Source organism: Leopardus geoffroyi, chromosome B3 (assembly GCF_018350155.1).
Source record: "Leopardus geoffroyi isolate Oge1 chromosome B3, O.geoffroyi_Oge1_pat1.0, whole genome shotgun sequence".
Lineage (NCBI taxonomy): Eukaryota > Metazoa > Chordata > Mammalia > Carnivora > Felidae > Leopardus > Leopardus geoffroyi.
The window spans coordinates 133580308-133598206 of record NC_059337.1 but is presented as its reverse complement, the minus strand read 5'-3'; the positions used below and the strand labels follow the sequence as shown (position 1 = coordinate 133598206).

General features: G+C 42.5%; 1 protein-coding gene across 7 annotated transcripts in view; it reads right to left on the bottom strand.

The window, feature by feature from the left end:
* Positions 1-17899, bottom strand: part of TDP1 (tyrosyl-DNA phosphodiesterase 1) — an 89546-nt gene that overhangs the window by 40520 nt on the left and 31127 nt on the right. For all 7 annotated transcript variants that reach the window (XM_045451838.1, XM_045451843.1, XM_045451844.1 and 4 more), the window contains one exon: positions 16210-16317. In XM_045451838.1, coding sequence (XP_045307794.1) covers positions 16210-16317 — 108 coding nt within the window. The remainder of the gene's footprint in view (positions 1-16209; positions 16318-17899) is intronic.

Genomic DNA, 17899 nt, shown 5'->3' with positions numbered 1-17899 from the left:
GTTAAGAACCGGTTTCTTTTAAAGGAAAAAAAAAATTGTTTCTCGGTTTAAGTTTATTTTGAGAGCGTGCATACACAAGTGGGGGTGAGGCAGGAGAGGAAGAGAGAATCCCAAGCAGGCTCCATGCTGCCAGCCCAGAGCCTGACATGGGGCTCAGTCTCAGTAACTGTGACATCATGACCAGAGCCGAATCCAAGAGTTGGCTGCCTAACAGACTTAGCCACTCAGGCGCTCCTGCCTCTTTTTTTCCCCATTTGTTTGTTTTGTTTCTTACACTCTGTATGTGAGTGAAATCATATGGTACTGGTCTTTCTCTGACTTGTTTCACTTAGAATAAGTACATTACATACAGTACGATAATATACTGTAATAAGTAACCTCCACATCTATTTTCCATCATCTTCACAACATTCCCCAAATGAGATAAAACCCAGTTTAGAAAATTCACTAGCTCCATCCATTCGCTGGGGAGTGCACTTGTGATGAGCACTAGGTGTTCTATGGAAGTGTTGAATCACTATATGGTACACCTGAAACTAACATTACACTGTATGTTCACTGGAATTTGAATAAAAACTTAAAGACATGACACAGAAACAGTGGAGACCACATACACACAGATTTAGCAGACAGCCATCTACAACCTGTAAGTCAGGAGAAACCAATCCTGACACCCTGATTTCAAACTTCTACCCTCCATAAGTGTGAAAAAATAAATGTTGTTTACACACATACATACACATACACACAGTGAATCGTAACAGGAACAGAAACATCCCAAAGGCAGACGCTGTGGGTGGCATTAACGACTATGCAACATGGCTGAGTTTGGTATAAACAGATTAGATGAGAAGTTAGAGGATTAGGTACTCAAGACATCTGTCAGCTGCCTGGAGGTTGACCAGTAAATGGGAATTGGATGGCCAGTTTGAAGGAGTGTTTTCAAAAAGCACTGAAGCTTTAGCTGCTATCCGCCACCAAAGCCTGGCACAAAATGAAGGCTCAGTGAGCACCTGGTCAATGAACTAAGAGGCAGGACACACAGAGGCTGAGAAAAAGCAACCAGGCCCTCACTGCCAGCCCACAGTTCTCTGCACTCACTCAGCAAGGGCCACAAATGACTGCTATGGCAGAAACTAAAACCTTTACAGGTTGGGAAAGCTGTGGCAAAGCAATGGGTAGGAAGGTCCAGCATTCTGAAGGGCAGGGTAAGAGAAGTCAGGGCAAGACCTGGTACAACAGCACTAAAAGATGTCAGCAGGGAAGAGGGAAGGCTTGGCAGGTACTTAAAGGAAAGGGGGCTGCAGTCAGTTTCTAAGCTGTGTGTTCTCCCCACCATCGTAGCCAGCAGCGCTGATCCCAAAGCAGAAGGACAACAGAACTACACGAACCAGAATACGAGTTCCTTGTGGGCAGGGATCATGCCTGGCTCGCTATCCATAACCAAAGCCTAGCGCAGTGCCTCGGACACAGACAAGAAATTGTCCCGCTAGACTATCTGGGTTTGAATCCTATTCTACCACCTTACCAACTGGGACACTTCAGACATGTTATTCAAACTCTTCAGGCTTTAGTTTTCACGTCTCTAAAACGGGAACGTTACTATTATCTAGCTAATGGAGAGGATTAGAGGAGTTAGAATAAAAAAGTACTTGGTGAACACAGCACAAGGTCTAAACTTGAACTGTTGTACACCTGAAACTAACCTAACAATCTAAAACAAGAACAAAACTAAAACAAAAACCACTTGGTCGGCACAGAGTAAGCACCAAACGAGTATCTGGTATTACTTATAATGGGTTTCCTTCGGGGGCTAGAACCCGGTGAAGGACGCCCAGATAGAACGTCCTCCTCTCAAGCCACAGGGATACTTCGTGACTAGCAGTGTCCTTGTACCCAGATCTAAAGGTCCTAGCTCAGGGGGGGTCTCACACTTTTTCCTCCTCAGGGATAATGCTCCATCAGACATGCTTCCGTTAGCATGAAAAGGGGCATGCTCTGTCTTTGGTCTACTTGTACCAGAATCCAAGAAAGTAAGGGTGGGGATATGACCTCAAATCATCATTAACGCGTAAAGGAAGTCAGCCACAGGCTTTCATACTGATACCATTATTTTTAATAAAGGACATGAGGCATAGCAACTAACCCCAATATCTTGGAGCCACAGTGCCAGGCAACCAAGTCGACCCAATGACATCTGCAGAGGTTTTTTTGTGTGTGACCCAATTTGATTCTCACTGGAAAAAAAAAAAAAATAAAGGAAGAAAAAAGACTGTTCCAGATCCAAAGGAACAGACGTTAGAGAAGTACTGCACGGCAATGCTGAAAATCAGAGCAGGGTACAATGTCTTATGTTTCCTCAAAAAGTCACGGTGGTTTTACAGTAAAGCACTTGTCTCATTTCCCCCCAGAGTGGCAGCACCAACATTTCTGCTTATCCCCAACCATCCCGCAATGCCTGTCGGTTGCTAGGCAACCGTAACTGTGATCGCTTTCTGCCCACCCACAATGCACAGCTTTCATAATTGTTCTCGTCGGGTTTGCCAATTACTCCTAGGAACTATCTTTTTAGCCAAGGCTGCTTCTCAAGTTCGTCTTCTTGCCTGCTTGGTCCTATGGTAAAATTTTAACACTGATTTGTCATCATGTCTCAGTAATTTCAAGAACAGGCTGCCCAAACATGGGATGATTTCATGGTAGGATCAAAAACTATAAATAGCTTGACATAAAAGCAACCAGACAAAAGAGAAAATTGCCAGCCAACATAACATTTTAATATGTTCAAGCTAAAGTGCTAGTTTTAAGGTTATTTGAATAATATACTTCTGGCTGAACGTACTGGTTTTGATTTCATAGAATAATTTTCAACAATTTGTAAATTAATCACATATTCAACTTAGAAAAGGCTCTAACTATGGACAAGTCTTTAAATCACATATCCTTCCACACATAACCTTTCAAACAGAAAAGCTTTTTAAAAGCTGCTTTTACAAAAAAAAATTTCTTTAAGTTTATTTATTTATTTTGAGAAAGAGACAGAGAGCTGACAGTGCAGAGCCTGCTTGGGATTTTCTCTGCCCCTCCGGTGCTCATGCTCGTGCTCTCTCAAGAGAAAATAAAAAAAAAAAAAAGTGCTATAAAAACACAATAGAAAACAATGAATTATGTCTGCTGAGCTAGAAAAATTTTCAAAGGGGAACACCTGAAATAGATCTTAAGGATAAGCACAACCATTCTAGATAGTACAAAAAGAAAAACTTAGAACCTGAGAATCAGTGAGCAAATGAATAGCAGTTTGATTATAGGGATTATCACTCTCTCAAAAACTTCTGGGTCACTATAGACCAGGCACTGTATGAAAACATAAGACATTACACAAAATTACCAATAGGATGAGTTTTTTAGCTGGACAAGTATAGATAGGAACTACAAACTCACTTTCTTTTAGAGTAGGACAAAAACTTCTCAAGTATCCAGTCCAATCAAATAGAAACTTCATTAAAAATGGTTTCAGTGCAGATATTAGAATTCTCAGTGGCAACCATATACTAAAACCTAACCCAGGATCTATGCAAAAGGCTATCAGTGAGAACACATAATCAAAGAGAGGCTATTAAAACTTTGAGATTCACGTATATTTAAAAGAATAAATGGAAGACGAAAGCCACAGTAAGACTAGCCAAGCGTTTTTATGATTTCAATACCGGATTTTCAGTAGACACTTTCCATATCTGTGAAATGTCATCTGAGTAAAACAAAGTTCCCATGACCAAGAAACCTCTACTTACAAAATGTGTGGAGAAATGACAGGTAATGGGATATGATGAATACACTATATGCAATGAGTGAAGTTCACTCATAAAGTGGTAAGGTTTGGTTTTTTTTTTCTTTAGACTAGGAAATTAGATCTTTTGGGATTCTACTGATCTTTCATAAGACTTACTTTGAACAATTCTACATAGCCAAGTCAATGTAGTTCTCTAAAGCAATTATGCTGCAGGGTTACTCCCTCACTCTAATAAAGCAGTCTCTTTTGGCTCCAAATAATTATAGAATTTCATTTTTCAAATAGTCTTTGGATGCTGAGGTTCAGTCTTTTGAGTATGTTCAATGGTAGTTTTGCCTATGAGAAAGAAACCTCAATTTTGAGAACAGTAAGAAATTAGTGCAAGTCAAGGCTGGGGAATAGTACAGAGAGATTCACCTGGGTAATAAGTACCAATGAGACCTATGGAAGGCAGGATTGGAAGATGGCCCCCAGAATTCCTGCTCTTGCTCCCGATGTCACATCTGGTATAAACCTCTCCCTTGGAGCATGAGCAAAACTGTGAATATGATGGGATTTCATTCCCGTGATCAGCTTAAGAGTAAGTTGGGTTTACCAAAAAGTTTGGGAGGACAATGGGTGAGCCTGACTTTATTAGATAAAGCCTTGAGAGAGGAAGAAGGTCCTTCCTAAGGACCGAGATTCTCCTACTGGCTTCAGAGAAGCAAACAGCTATATTGCGACCTGTCCATTGCAGACAGCAATGGCACAGGCACCAGAGGAAGCACTCTGGAGCCAAGAATGCCCCCTGGACTGTCACCAGGAAAGCAGGACCCTCAGAATTCTGCCAAGAACCTATAAGCTTGGAAGAGGATACCAGGCCGTCAAGGAGATCATAACCTGGTTCACACCTTGATCCAGCGCAGAGATCGTGTCCAGACTCCTGACCCATAGGAACTGCAGGATAATAAAGTTTGTTGGTAGCTCATTAGACATCAACAGAAAATATGAAATACAAGGCCAAAAACAATGTGCCTTAAATTCACTTTGAAGGAAATTCTCAAGACTGCCAGGAAGATCTGAACAATGACAGTATTTTTGGTAAAAGTATTTAGTGTCAATGGGTGACCACCTTGAAAGGCAATACTTTGATGTATGAATCTCGATTATTAAGAAAAATTTTCATTATCATGTCAGAGTCAAGATTCATATTGGTGATCATCCATCTTTATTACTTTTTTTTCGGGTGAACTTGTTTTAATTTTGTGGCACTTAAGAAGGAATAATTCATCCCAAATATGAACATTAATATGGACTGATAATACATCAAAGCAGAAAAATGGCAAAAAAATTCAGATTTATGTAGCTTTTGATGTATTTATCTTTTGCTAAAATCCAATTCATAAAACATAATCCATCTGCCACTTTGTTGATGGACTGTTAGATTTGCTAGACATTATCACTTCATTTGGACAAGAATCCACGGTTGTCTGTATAACTATGTCTCATCTCTCTCAGGTAGGAAAATGTATTAAATCAAAGGGAAGCAGCATTCATAGATCAGTTATTCATCAAGTTCTGAGTTTATTTTCAAAGACAATACCATCCACCAGGAGAGAATCTAGGGAATATTTACAAATACAGAAGGTTTTTTTTTTTTTGCTTTCACCATGATGTGCCATTTGGTATGGGAGGGCCAGATTATTAAATATCCTATAATACACAGGACAAGTCACATGACAAAATGATCTTGACCAAAATGTCAACAGTGCCCTGTTGAGAAACCCGTTAAGTATAAGTTAAATCCAACTACATTAAAACCATGTCTTATTCCAGAAAGCCTAATGGAACAACACCTTTAACAAGATATTTTTTTTTGTTTTTGAGAGAAAGACAGAGAGAGACAGAGAACGAGAACCCGTGCTTGTGAGGATGGGAGGGAGATCTTAAGACCCCATGTGCAACGTGGAGCCTGACACAGGGCTTGATCTCACAATTGTGACATGGTGACCTGAGCTGAAATCAAGAGCTGGATACCCAACTGACTGAGCCACCCAGGTGCCCCAAAAGATATCTATTTTAAGGGGCCCTTATTTGTTTTAATCAATTCAAATTGTAAGTATATGGACATAGAACTCCCTCCATAGACCCAGGACTAAAAGCTTCAGGAAACCCAGGTGACATCAAGACAACACCAATTCTACCTCTCAAGCAGGTAAAAGGTAGTTTGGAGGCCTGCTACTGCTCTGACTTCACCTGCCCTCCCACCCCATTCACTCCAGCAACACCACTTTGGTTTAACTCAAAGGCAATGACCATAGCAGTGTATAAATTCCTATCTCTACCTCTCTGCTCAGAATGCTTTCCCCCAGCTATATCCATCCACATGGCACCCTCCCTTCCTAAATATCACTGTCGGTGAGGCCTTCCCTGACCATCCTATTTAATGAGCAGACTCCCTCCTCAACCCAAGCGCTCACTACCCGACAATACCATGTTTGGGGGTGTGCCTGGGTTCTTGGGCCCTTGTTTAACCTCCCTGTGCTTCAGTTCCCCTATCCACAGACAGGACGGATACCTACATGTAGAACTGGTGAGGATTACAGGAGATGTGGGTAGGGGAAGAAAAGTGTGTGTGTTTAAAGTAAGTCTACAACAGTGCCTGGATCTGATAGTGAGCATTAAATGTTGGCTCTGAACCTAAAAACAACCAAAGCCAACTTCGAAGTTACACTTTTACTCAACTCTTTTCCTTTAGTGGCGAAACAAAACAAAAAACCTTCTTAGCTCGTTTGCTGGCAAAAGTTGACCTAAACAGACATGAGGCTACTTGCAATGCCGTCTATTAACATCCTTAGTGTTATATATACCATGTTATCGTCCTAAATTCCAAATACCAAAATCTATCTAGTCCAAAGTACTGAGTAAAAGACTATGACCCTGAATTATTCTACTTTGTTCTTCTCTATAGCATCTACCACCATTCGATACAGGTAATTATACTTGTTAACTTGGGGGAACTCCCAGCACAACAAAGTCAAGGGCTATTTTATATAATTCTAGCACCTGGAAGAGTGCTTGGTCCATAATAAGTGCTTAATATATACTGAGTGAAGGTTTTGTTTTTTTGGGAAGGTTAACTTCTATGATGTCATACAGAACATGTAACATTTCTCTTAGGTAGAAGAAAGATTATTTCTGGCGAATGGTGACCAGTTGCTCTTTAACTCGGGAGGTAAAATTTGATCTGATCTGTTTGGCAGTGGAACACTGGTAAATGTGAAAAGCCCACTTGGTATGTATTTCCGGTATTTCTCTCAACTCCCAGAAATCAACCTTTTGGTACACTCTCCCCCTGAAAACGCCACAAAGGCTCAGGGTATTGATAATTAGTTCTAAAGAAAACGCCGAAACGTCCTATCTGCACACCAAGCTTCTGAGTACAGCTCCAACAGACCATTCCACATGACATTCCCACTGTAGGTCAATTTGCACTCCAAGTGAACCATCCTCCCACTGAAACCAGTTCTATTTTCTGACTTCCGTGCTGATGAATTGACCGCTTTCATCTCCCTACCACCATACTCCAAGCACAGGAATCACATTTGAAGCCTCTCCCATATTCAACTATGGGCAAAGTCTAGGCAGCTCTTTCACTGTTGCAGCCTCAGCGTTGGGCTTCAGTAGCTTCCCTGTTCACAAATCCGTACGGAGGGCCCTCACATGCCAAGTGTGGGGGCAGGTCAGTCAAGACATGGACTTGACTCTGAGTCTGGAGTGGAAGCCAATGATTACATAGGCAACCACACCGAAAGAGAAAGGAAACTGGCCAGCCAGGAAGCTCAAGACATTGTGGAAAGCCCCGGGCTAACTAAGGAAAACAAGGGAAGTCTCAAGTCATGTTGAACCGAGAAACGAAAGACAGTTAAGGCCTTGCTGGGTGAAAGTCTATTTACTCACAATACTCAGAAAATTGTTACTACAGCTGCACTTAAATAACGTGCACGAGTTGTTTGATAAAACCTTTTTTGTTCTACTATAAATACCCAGAGAGCAGAAACAGCATTTTTGCGAATCCCTCTATCCCTGTGCAAAGTTGGCAACTTTGCCACTGGGTGGCTCACTCGGTTAAGCATCTGACTTCGGCTCAGGTCATGATATCTCGGTCCGTGGGTTCGAGTCCCGCATCCAGCTCTGTGCTGACAGCTAGGAGCCTGGAGCCCTGCTTTGGATTCTGTGTCTTCCTCTCTCTCTCTGCCCCTCTCCTGCTTGTGCTCTCTCTCTCGCTCCTCAAAATAAATATTAAAAAAAAAAAAAAAAGTCAGGTGTCTCCCTCGACCATTTCTTTACCCCCACAGAGCAGAAAGGCTTTTTAAACATCTCCTGACCGGTGCCCGACATTTTATCAGGGATTCTCCAGGTGACTAAAAGCCTCAGGACCACCGTGTGATTGGTGTGAGTGCCTGACGGCGGATTCTGAGGGTCCCATAGTTATGTGATTTCGTAGGTTGAACTGCTACTGTAAAGAATTACTATCCCATACTTGTTACAGTGGGTTCATGTGCTTCCAATGAAATATTACAAATATCGTTACTTGTAATGTTCAAAATTAAACGTTAAGTAGGGAAAGCATCATTTGTTCAACATCTACCACTCCCTGATGATAGCTGTTCTATGTAATCTGCTCCAAGCCTCTGAACAAAACTTACAGTTAAAGGTCATAACCTACTTTGGTTGAGGAGGAAACTGGCGCTTGGCAAGGTTCACTAATTCACAAATGTTAAGTGGTTGCACCGAAATTTGGATGTGGGTCTTTTTAATTCCAAACCCATGTTTCTCCCAGCATCCTGACTGCCTTTCTTCAAAGGAGATTGTGGGGTATTTTCTATGTAGATAGTACCCACACACACAATACAGTCCACATCTGCCTGCTGTTCCCCAGGAACACTCACCTCTGCCATTTAAGCAACGATAATCTCTCCATGCTTCCCAGCTGGCCCATTCACCTCTATTCTCATTTCTAATAATCCACTCTCCTTTCAGCAGCTTGGGTTACATTTACAAGACACACAGATCTACTCTTAAAGTGTTTCCACGGCACTTTGGATAAGATTCTTACTCTGGCCGTCAAGGCCCTCCCGGATCTGGCATGGCCTGTGCACAGCCATGCCGGACCACTCCAACATCCCACATACTCTATAATTGAGGGCCCACTCCCACCTTTTATCAATCAACTCAGCACAAATATCACTTCCTGCAGGAGACCTTGACCCCTCCAGACAGGCTCCAACATCACCCCATTTTGTTTCTAATCCTCGTGTGAGATTTCATGCTAACTCCTGTGTATACAGTCTGCCTCTCTCTCCTACCTCACTATGGCTAAAATGAAAGCTGTTAGGATAGGTTGGCTGTCTCTTGTTCCACATGGTATATACAGTGCCTGACACAGGGCAGCAGCATGAAGCTGGTTTCCCTGGGCACATCCTTCCTGCTTTCAAGCAGTTAGTGAAAATATAGGGTCTTGAGCTCTATATGGCTTTACTAGGGTCTCTGAGGGCCAACAACTGCGTCCCTTTAATTCTTGATCCCCAGAACCCCGATTTCTTGAAGAAATGGAAGTCATGCTATACCACCCTTGTGTCCCCTCTGCCTGGCATACCACTGGCATTCAAGAAATGCATATTGAATATTATGCTACTAGTAGCTATTAGGCTACTCAAGACGATGACTTCGTCCCAGATCCGCACGAGCCGATTACTTGATCTTCCTCTGTTCCAGTAACCAGTTCACAATACTGGCACACGAACTACGGGGAGGGAGGTTATTTCGAAGGCACTTCGAAGCAGGGGCACTACTGTTACGAGCAGTGCCAGATAGTAGTTGCTGGCTATATATTTTAATCTGGGTCTTTAAGGAAACAATTAGGATTCTTGGAGACAGGAGGGGCAGCATGTGTGAGGCAAATGGCCATCATTAGCAGAGGCATTGCAGTGGAGCAAACATGATGCGGGGACACAGAGACCACCCTGCCTGGAACACAGTGTCTCAAAGGAGAAACAGAGGATGTGCGTACAAGGAGCTGTTTGTTAAAGATGCTTTCATCCTAATGGCTGAGAAGGCAATACACAGTGGTCACACTACACTGTCACTAGTAACTCCGGAGCTTGTATTTTACTTCCACTTCTAGTCTTTCGTTATACTTTGTCAGTGTATCACATTTAACTTCTAACTGTAGAGACTAACTTTCTTTGGTCTGTGGGTCATGTCACGGAGTATGTCCCTTCATCCGTACAGCTGTTGTGCAACTAAGAGATCTGAGGCTCAATGAGGTTAAGAAACTTGTTCCAGGAAAAAGACCTGTTCAATAGTAGGCATGATCACACAGTACTATTTGACAACATTAAAGCTCATAGTCACTCTTCTCTACAAGAGGAGACAAGACAATGATGTAGGAGCTACAAGCTCCAATGGCAGTACCTGCATAAATGCTCTAAGGCTCTGGAGAAGGCAGCAGGAGGCTGGCAGAGCCCCCCCAAGAGAAGGACATCAGGCCTGAGCACATTTTTTAGTGTTTGCTTATATTTGGGGGGGGGGGTGGGTCAGAGTGCGAGCAGGGGAGGAGCAGAACGAGAGGGAGACTCGGAATCTGAAGCAGGCTCTAGGCTTTGAGCTATCAGCACAGAGCCCAATGCAGGGCTCGAACCACGAACCGTGAGATCATGACCTTTGAACCAAAGTCAGCCACCTAACTGACACCACCCAGGTGCCCCGTGAGCACATTTTTAAATATTTATTTTTGAGACAGAGAAAGCAGAGGAGGGGCAGAGAGAAGGAGAGAGAATCCCAAGCAGACTCCACAACCGTCAGCACAGAACCCGACGTGGGCTTGAACTCATGTCCCTGAAATCATGACCAGAGCCGAAATCAAGAGTCTGACACTTAACCCACTAAGCCACCAAGGCTCGCCCCACTGAGCATAATTCTTAGGAGAGGGGTAGCAACCAGAAAAGCAGAGAAAAAGAACAGAGGCAGTGCGAGGGAGCTGATGGAAGGTTGATTACAGGGGCACAGGCAGCCAGGTTGGTTGCTTCTGACAGTTGAGGTTGGGGAGGGCAGGACAAGGTGAAAATGGTATGGTTAGGATCTGAGTGCCAAGGACGAAAATTCATCTTTCTGAAAGATGCTGGGTCACTGACAACCAGGAAAGGAAAGGTGGCCTGGGAAGCAGACCATTTGCGTGATGGGACGGCAAAGAGGCAATCATCTCACAAGTCCAGGTGGTGAGTATCTGAGTTGGTAGTTTCAGGGACCAGAACAATAAAGTGAGACCATTTTAAGGATGAACGGGCTTTGACAGTCCTATACAAAGCATCCACACGCCCACCTCAAGCACAGAATCGGTCTCTTCCTATTTTAACTATTTCTGTGTCTGTCATCTGAGAAAAGCATCTTAAAGGACTGCTTCAATCTTACTTTTTTTGTCCTGAGGGCTCAGCATCCACAGGAGGAAGGACCTCGGTGAATGCTGCAGAACGTGCAAAGGCAGAAACAGCAAGAGGATGGCTGGGCTGTAAACTGGAGGATAAAGGAATGGGCAGATGCCACCAGGGCCAGGAGGGAAAGACATATTCTTCTTGAAAAGAAGAGCTCAGTTTGGGATGTTCTGACTTGGGGATAAGGCGGCAAACCAAGAAACAAAAATTGAAGCGACTTCCTGATACAGGTCACTTGTATTGTGGATCTACACCCTTGTTATTGTAGAAGGGCTGAGAGTGGGCTCCAAGTATTTTATTTTCAGGTGTCTCTCAGACATCCTTTAATACTGGAATGCCAGGTGGTATTTATTTGATGTTTTTTATTTATTTTTGAAAGAGTGAGCGAGCAAGCAGGGGAGGGGCAGAGAGAGAGGGAGACACAGAATCCGAAGCAGGCTCCAGGCTCTGAGCTGTCAGCAGAGCCTGGCGTGGGGCTTGAACCCACCAATTGCGAGATCATGACCTGAGCTGAAGTCGGACGCTTAACTGACTGAGCCACCCAAGTGACCCCCTCCCTTTCTTCTTTTTTTAAATACCACAGAGTGTGATGCAGTTTTTGACTTAACTGGTCTTCACAGAAAACAGGTACACTTCCACTGTTAATGAGGAGAGGCATCTGAAGGTTGGGGTGAGGAGTGCCAGCTGAGGAGTCCAATTTCTTGGGTTCAAATCTTGCTGCCACAAGGTAACTACTGTGTGACCATGGATGGGCAGCCTACCTAACCGCTCTTTTTCCATATCCTCATGGAGCAGTTGTGAAAATTAAATGAATACGAAAAGTGCTTAGAACAGTGTCTGGTATATGAAAATCAAATAGTTGTTGCAATTCTCCCTTATACATTTTGGTAAGTAGACAGTTTTTAGCCTTGCTATTCTGGAACAAAAGTATAAGCCACAAATCCATGACAAATTTCAAATTCTTAACAAATTAACTTCTAAGTTAAGAGTTTAGTAATATCTAGTCAACATGAAAGCACACATTCACATAATACAAACTAATATGCAATAAATTTACAGTTGATGCTTTTTGGACTTATGGCTAAGAACATATGGTGCCATAGCTTGAGAAAATCCATTCTGGAGGTATGCGAGTATCTTCTTTCGCCTAATTGCAGACTCCCTCAGATTTGCCCTGAAAAGCCCATGCACTTTTCCAGCTCCATGGCCTTCGCACCCCTTCCTCTGCTCAGATTTCCCTTCCAATCCGTCTGGTTTTCTGAGGCGTACTTCCAGGCCTACTTGAAATACCACTGCCTTACCTTCAGCTGGTCTCTGACCCACCCTGACCCCACCCCAACTGGATAATACATTTTTTAAAACATTTTTGAGAGGAGAGAGAGCATGTGTGTGTGTGCATGCTCACACACGGCAGAGGTGGGGGGGGGGGGCGCAGAGAAAGAGGGAAACAGAATCTGAAGAAGGCTCCAAGATCTGAGCTGTCAGCACAGGGCCCGATGTGGGGCTCGAACTCACGAACCGTGAGATCATGACCTGAACCAAAGTCAGATGCTTAACCGACTGAGCCACCTAGGCATCCCCCCTCCCCACAATAATACACTTCTAAGGGTGCTTCCACCAGATCATTACACAGGTAAACAACTAGCATACAATCAGTGTTCTATCTCTTTCTGCAGCCCCCGTACGGCATGGGTCATGTCTTGTTCTACTCCTGGAGCTGAATGAACACCATCATTAAACTCAACTACAAAAACTTTGCCTTCAGAAAAGGGTTCCTCAGTGTTACTCTCAACCCCCCTTCATACCCTTAACAAAGGATCAATAAATACCCAACTTTAGTGAAGCACAACCATCTTTTAACTCCACCCTGAGGAAAACAAAATCCCCAAATAGACGGTAAATTCAATTTTCCAGTGAAGTAGCCACTCGAGACTCCAACAGCTACACCAGGACGCAGGCCTGCCCCCCGGGTTTTGTATTTTCAAGCTCCCACGATCAATCACAGGTCAATTCCTTAAAAGTAAATCCGTGTGTTTATCTCACTTGCTAGTTCTGTTTCTTTGGAGAACCATGACTAACACAGAAATGTGCGAGGGAACTGTCCCTGCTTTCTCTGGACTCAACCTTCCCATTTTCACGTGAAGGCCAGCACTTCAAACATCATCTCCTCTTCTTTATCCATGGATCCCCAGCACCAGGATTTCCATCTCTAACGTCAGAGACCCACATTGAGGACTCTTACACAAAGGAGTCCTATCCATTTACATCTTGGAGGCAACGTTTGACCAATGGAGGAAGGAACAAAAACACTTCTGGTCACTGTGTGCTTTTCAGAGGGTTCTCCAGGCAACAGGTTTCCCAGCAGGATAACATGATGCTGCCAGCTAGATAACACTAATTTTACCAAATAATGTTTGTGTTTCTTTATGTATCTTTTCCTACATGGAGGAAAATCAGGTAAGATTTTAACCAAAGTTCAAAGTATAGCCTTCAAATTCAATTCGACATTCAAAGTGGTAGGACTTCAGAAAGAACCTTGACTAGTACAAATGTATTATAATGGACGGGATCACTAATCAGAGAATTGTCAGACCACACTGAGAAAACTGTTCCGTCATTTAAGGTATTCTGCACAAAACAAAATTACAAGAGCTGTATAATAAAGTAGCCCTTGGGATGAACGATGGCTCACTAGTCAGGAAGATTTCCAGTGGTAGCCATGTTAGAACTGGAAGCAGGTAGAGACTTCATCTGGTCTCCCCAACTCATCACCAGGAGGTCACAGTCACACACAGCATCAGGATAGGAAAAGCCAGGCTTTTCATATTACAACTTAATAACACAGTTTACTTTTTACTACTTGAAACTTAATAACTTAGCTTGAAAGATAATTACTGAACAGGTGAGCTGACATTAAAATGTGAGCTCTCTCAATATCTAATTTCTCTGAATCATGTTCAAGGGTCCATAATATATCCAAATTTATTTCCTTATTGGTTAGCTTTGTAGAAGGCTAGGTAGCATATTGATAACTTCTCTTAACTGAGGAATATTTGAACAGTTTACCTTTTAGGGTGTTATGTAAAATACAAGTGTGGGAGGGATTAATAAAAATCTCATACTCACTTACCCAGAGGACACACACATTTCAGATCTCTGTTCTCCCTGGCACTATCCATCTCAGGCACTGGCCTCTCTACCCAGGAAGAGCACAACCAAGAAACCTACTTCTTTTAAAAAAAGTTTTTCAGTTTATTTATTTTGAGAGAGAGAGTGCACACAAGGAAGGGAGGGGCAGAGAGGAGAGACAGAATCTCAAGCAGACTCCGCACTGTTAGCACAGAGCCCGATGCGGGGCTCGAACTCAGGGACTGCGAGATCATGACCCGAGGTGAGATCAAGAGTCAGATGCTTAACTGAGTCACCCAGGCGCCCCATCAAGAAGCCTACTTCTTCAGAAGCTACAGTTTCTCTTTAGGGGAACCTAGGTGGCACAGTTGGTTAAGTGTCTGACTTCGGCTCAGGTCATGATCTCTGGGTTCGTGAGTTCAAGCCCCACAGTTCGGGTCTGTGCTGACAGCTCAGAGCCTACAGTCTGCTTTGGATTCTGTGTCTCCTTCTCTGTCCCTCCCCCACTCACACTCTGCCTCCTCTCAAAGAAAAAAAAAAACAAACATTAAAAAAATTAAAGAAAAAAAAAGTTTCTCTTTAAAGACCCACAGCAAAGAAATGCATACTAATTCCCCTTGGCCATCCTTCAGTCTCGATGGTGAAGCTTGGACAAGCATAACCACAGCTGTCGTGTCCTGGGGCCTATTAGGTCATATGCACTGAACCTCTAGCATATCTCATTTCACTTAACCACCCCAGGAGGCACCCATTACTTTGCCCATTTTATATAATAGGAAATGGACACAGATTAAATAAATTTCCCAAATTCACAGAGCTAATAAATGATAGAAAAGCATCTTAAATTTTTAAGAGCCATATTTTCATTACACTATGGTGCCTCACAAACTGTCCAGAAGCCCACTCTTGCATCTAATGCATACCACTAAACACAGTTCAGGTCACTGTTCCTGATCCTGAGCCAGGAAGGCCACTAATTTCCAGAAAGTAGGAAGGGAACTTGGTTCTGCTTCTAACTGGCTCTTTTGTTTCAAAGTTTCTTCTTGAGTATTCTTAAACTTTTGTTTCAAAGTCTGTTCATTAAAGAAATTATTCTACTTAGTCATACCTTAATTATTCGCATTGACATCATTGGGTCACTGAATCATTAAGAGATGCCTAATGGCCTTTGGTCAGACTAGGAGTCAGGAACTAAAGTTCTAGCCCAGTTCTCTTTTTCTGAGAGCACAACAATCTACCTTGCTATAAAAATGAACATTAAAAAAGCTTAATAACGAGTTTCTTATAGAGGGTAATGAAAATTGTGAAAATAGATTATGGTGATGATTGCACAATTCTAGGAATATACTAACTCAGAATTTAAATAAGTGAATCTTAAAGAAAATTATATCTTAATAAAGACGTTCTAAAAAATTAAAAAAAAAAACGCATTGGAAGAGACTGGATTGGTCAAGTGTCAATTTTCTGAGAGAAAGTAACTAAGGAATACTAGTTTTACCGCATCATTTTTGTTCTGGATTTACCTCAATTGTTAACTTGCCTAATTCCTACTATTGAAGTATTAAAAAACAGGAGTCAACACAAATTTTGTGCAAACCTTAAAAACTTCAAGACTCCTAAAATCAGGCAATGATTACAGGCTTTGTGAAGGGGAAGTCACAGGCCTCTTAATAAGGCTCAGAAGACATACACACACTTTGAAAACTAACCATTTACAACACCACCTTTTGGAAACCTAATGGAAACCTATTCGGTATTCACAGCAGGAGTTACAAACACATTTTAAAAATTCTTCCCATCAAGAATATAAGGCCTACTTACCTTGTGACAAGGAACCAGGCAATTTGACTGAAGTCTGGAGACAGTCTCATATAAGTTTTAATATGTGGCATAGCATTGCTGCGGCCAGATGTCTCAGCCGACCATTTGCTAGTGACAGGAAAAATATATTACTAATAAGAAAATATAAACCCATCATAATCCTATCAGGACACTTCATGAAAAGCAAAATCCCGTAATCTAAAAAGTGACTACACAGTTCTGTGCTAGAACCTGTGGTGTTTTATCAAACTGTTTAGAGAACAGAAAAAAGCACTGTGACCTCTTGGTATATAGCCTTCCAATCTCTTTTCTGCCATTAAGACTCATATATTCACATACATATTTACTTCAGTTGTGACTTCAACTGCCCATCTGCAAGTCTTGTCTCTTAGGTGGACTGTGAGCTCCTCCAAAGCAGGAATCATGCTCCCACAGCGTATTACTAAGTACAGGCTCAGTACAAGCTTTTTGAAATAAAGTACAAAATGGGAAAAAAGCCAACAAGATGAATATTAGAGGAATGCTGAAAAGCCGGAGGATAATTCAGAAACACTGGAGTCCAAGGATGACGATCGTGTAACTGAGTTTGGTTTCTAGGTGTGCAATACTGCAGGACTGAGGTTCTGTGGGGGAAAAAGGACCTATGTCATGAGGTGACCATCTCTGCTTACAAATTTAAAGAGGATGGTTCCTCATGAGAAGAGACTGAGGCCAGAATTGGGATCAGGTAGACTGTTCTCTGGATCACTAAATTCACCTGAATGAAAAGTGAAAAGAGCTCAACATAAGGGAATGCCCTCTGTAGGGAATAACCTCCCAAGAGACCCACAAGGGGACACCAAGTTAGACTGTGAGCTACCAAGATGCAATCTGCCTTTGTTTCCAACTGTGTGGTGTGGTGTAATTAACACCCGTTGAAGCAAGCAAGAAACTGGGCCAAGAACACGCAGAGCAAGTGCAACCCTGGAACAAGAGGGGGACGAAAGACCTTCCCTTCACCTGGCCATTCAACCACCGAGCAAACCAAATACCGTCCTACATCCTGGAGAAAGCAGTGTGGGTTTCACCCTACGCAAGCTGCAGTCACAGTACGTGCATGTGCCAACAGAAGAATTACATTCTGGAAATACGAGCTACAATGCTGCTGAATCACTAGGTTCTACACCTGTAACTCAAGTACCATTGACAGTTATACTCAAATAATTTTTTTAAAAAGCTGCTTACAGGGCACCTGGGTGGCTCAGTCAGTTAAGCGTCCGACTTCGGCTCAGGTCATGATCCTGTAGTTTGTGAGTTTAAGCTCCACATCAGGCTCTGTGCTTGACAGCTCGAAGCCTGGTGCCTGCTTAGATTCTGTGTCTCTCTCCCTATCTGTCCCTCCCCCGCTCACACTCAATCTCTCACTCTCAAAAATAAATAAACATTAGAAAAAAAAAAATGCTGCTTACATAAAGTCTAAACTACCCAACATTATCTTTTTTTTTTTTTTTTTTTGAGTTCCAGTATTTAAATAGAAACTTCACAGGGATCAATTTTACTCTTTGGTATTAAAAACCTATTCCAAATAGTGTTCAAAATCTTGTTTAAGTTATTTCTATCACTAACATATGTAGATGAAAAAAAAACACATAGCTACATTATGTAAGGTTCTTTTTTAAAACATCAGACGGACAATAAACAACGTTCTTAT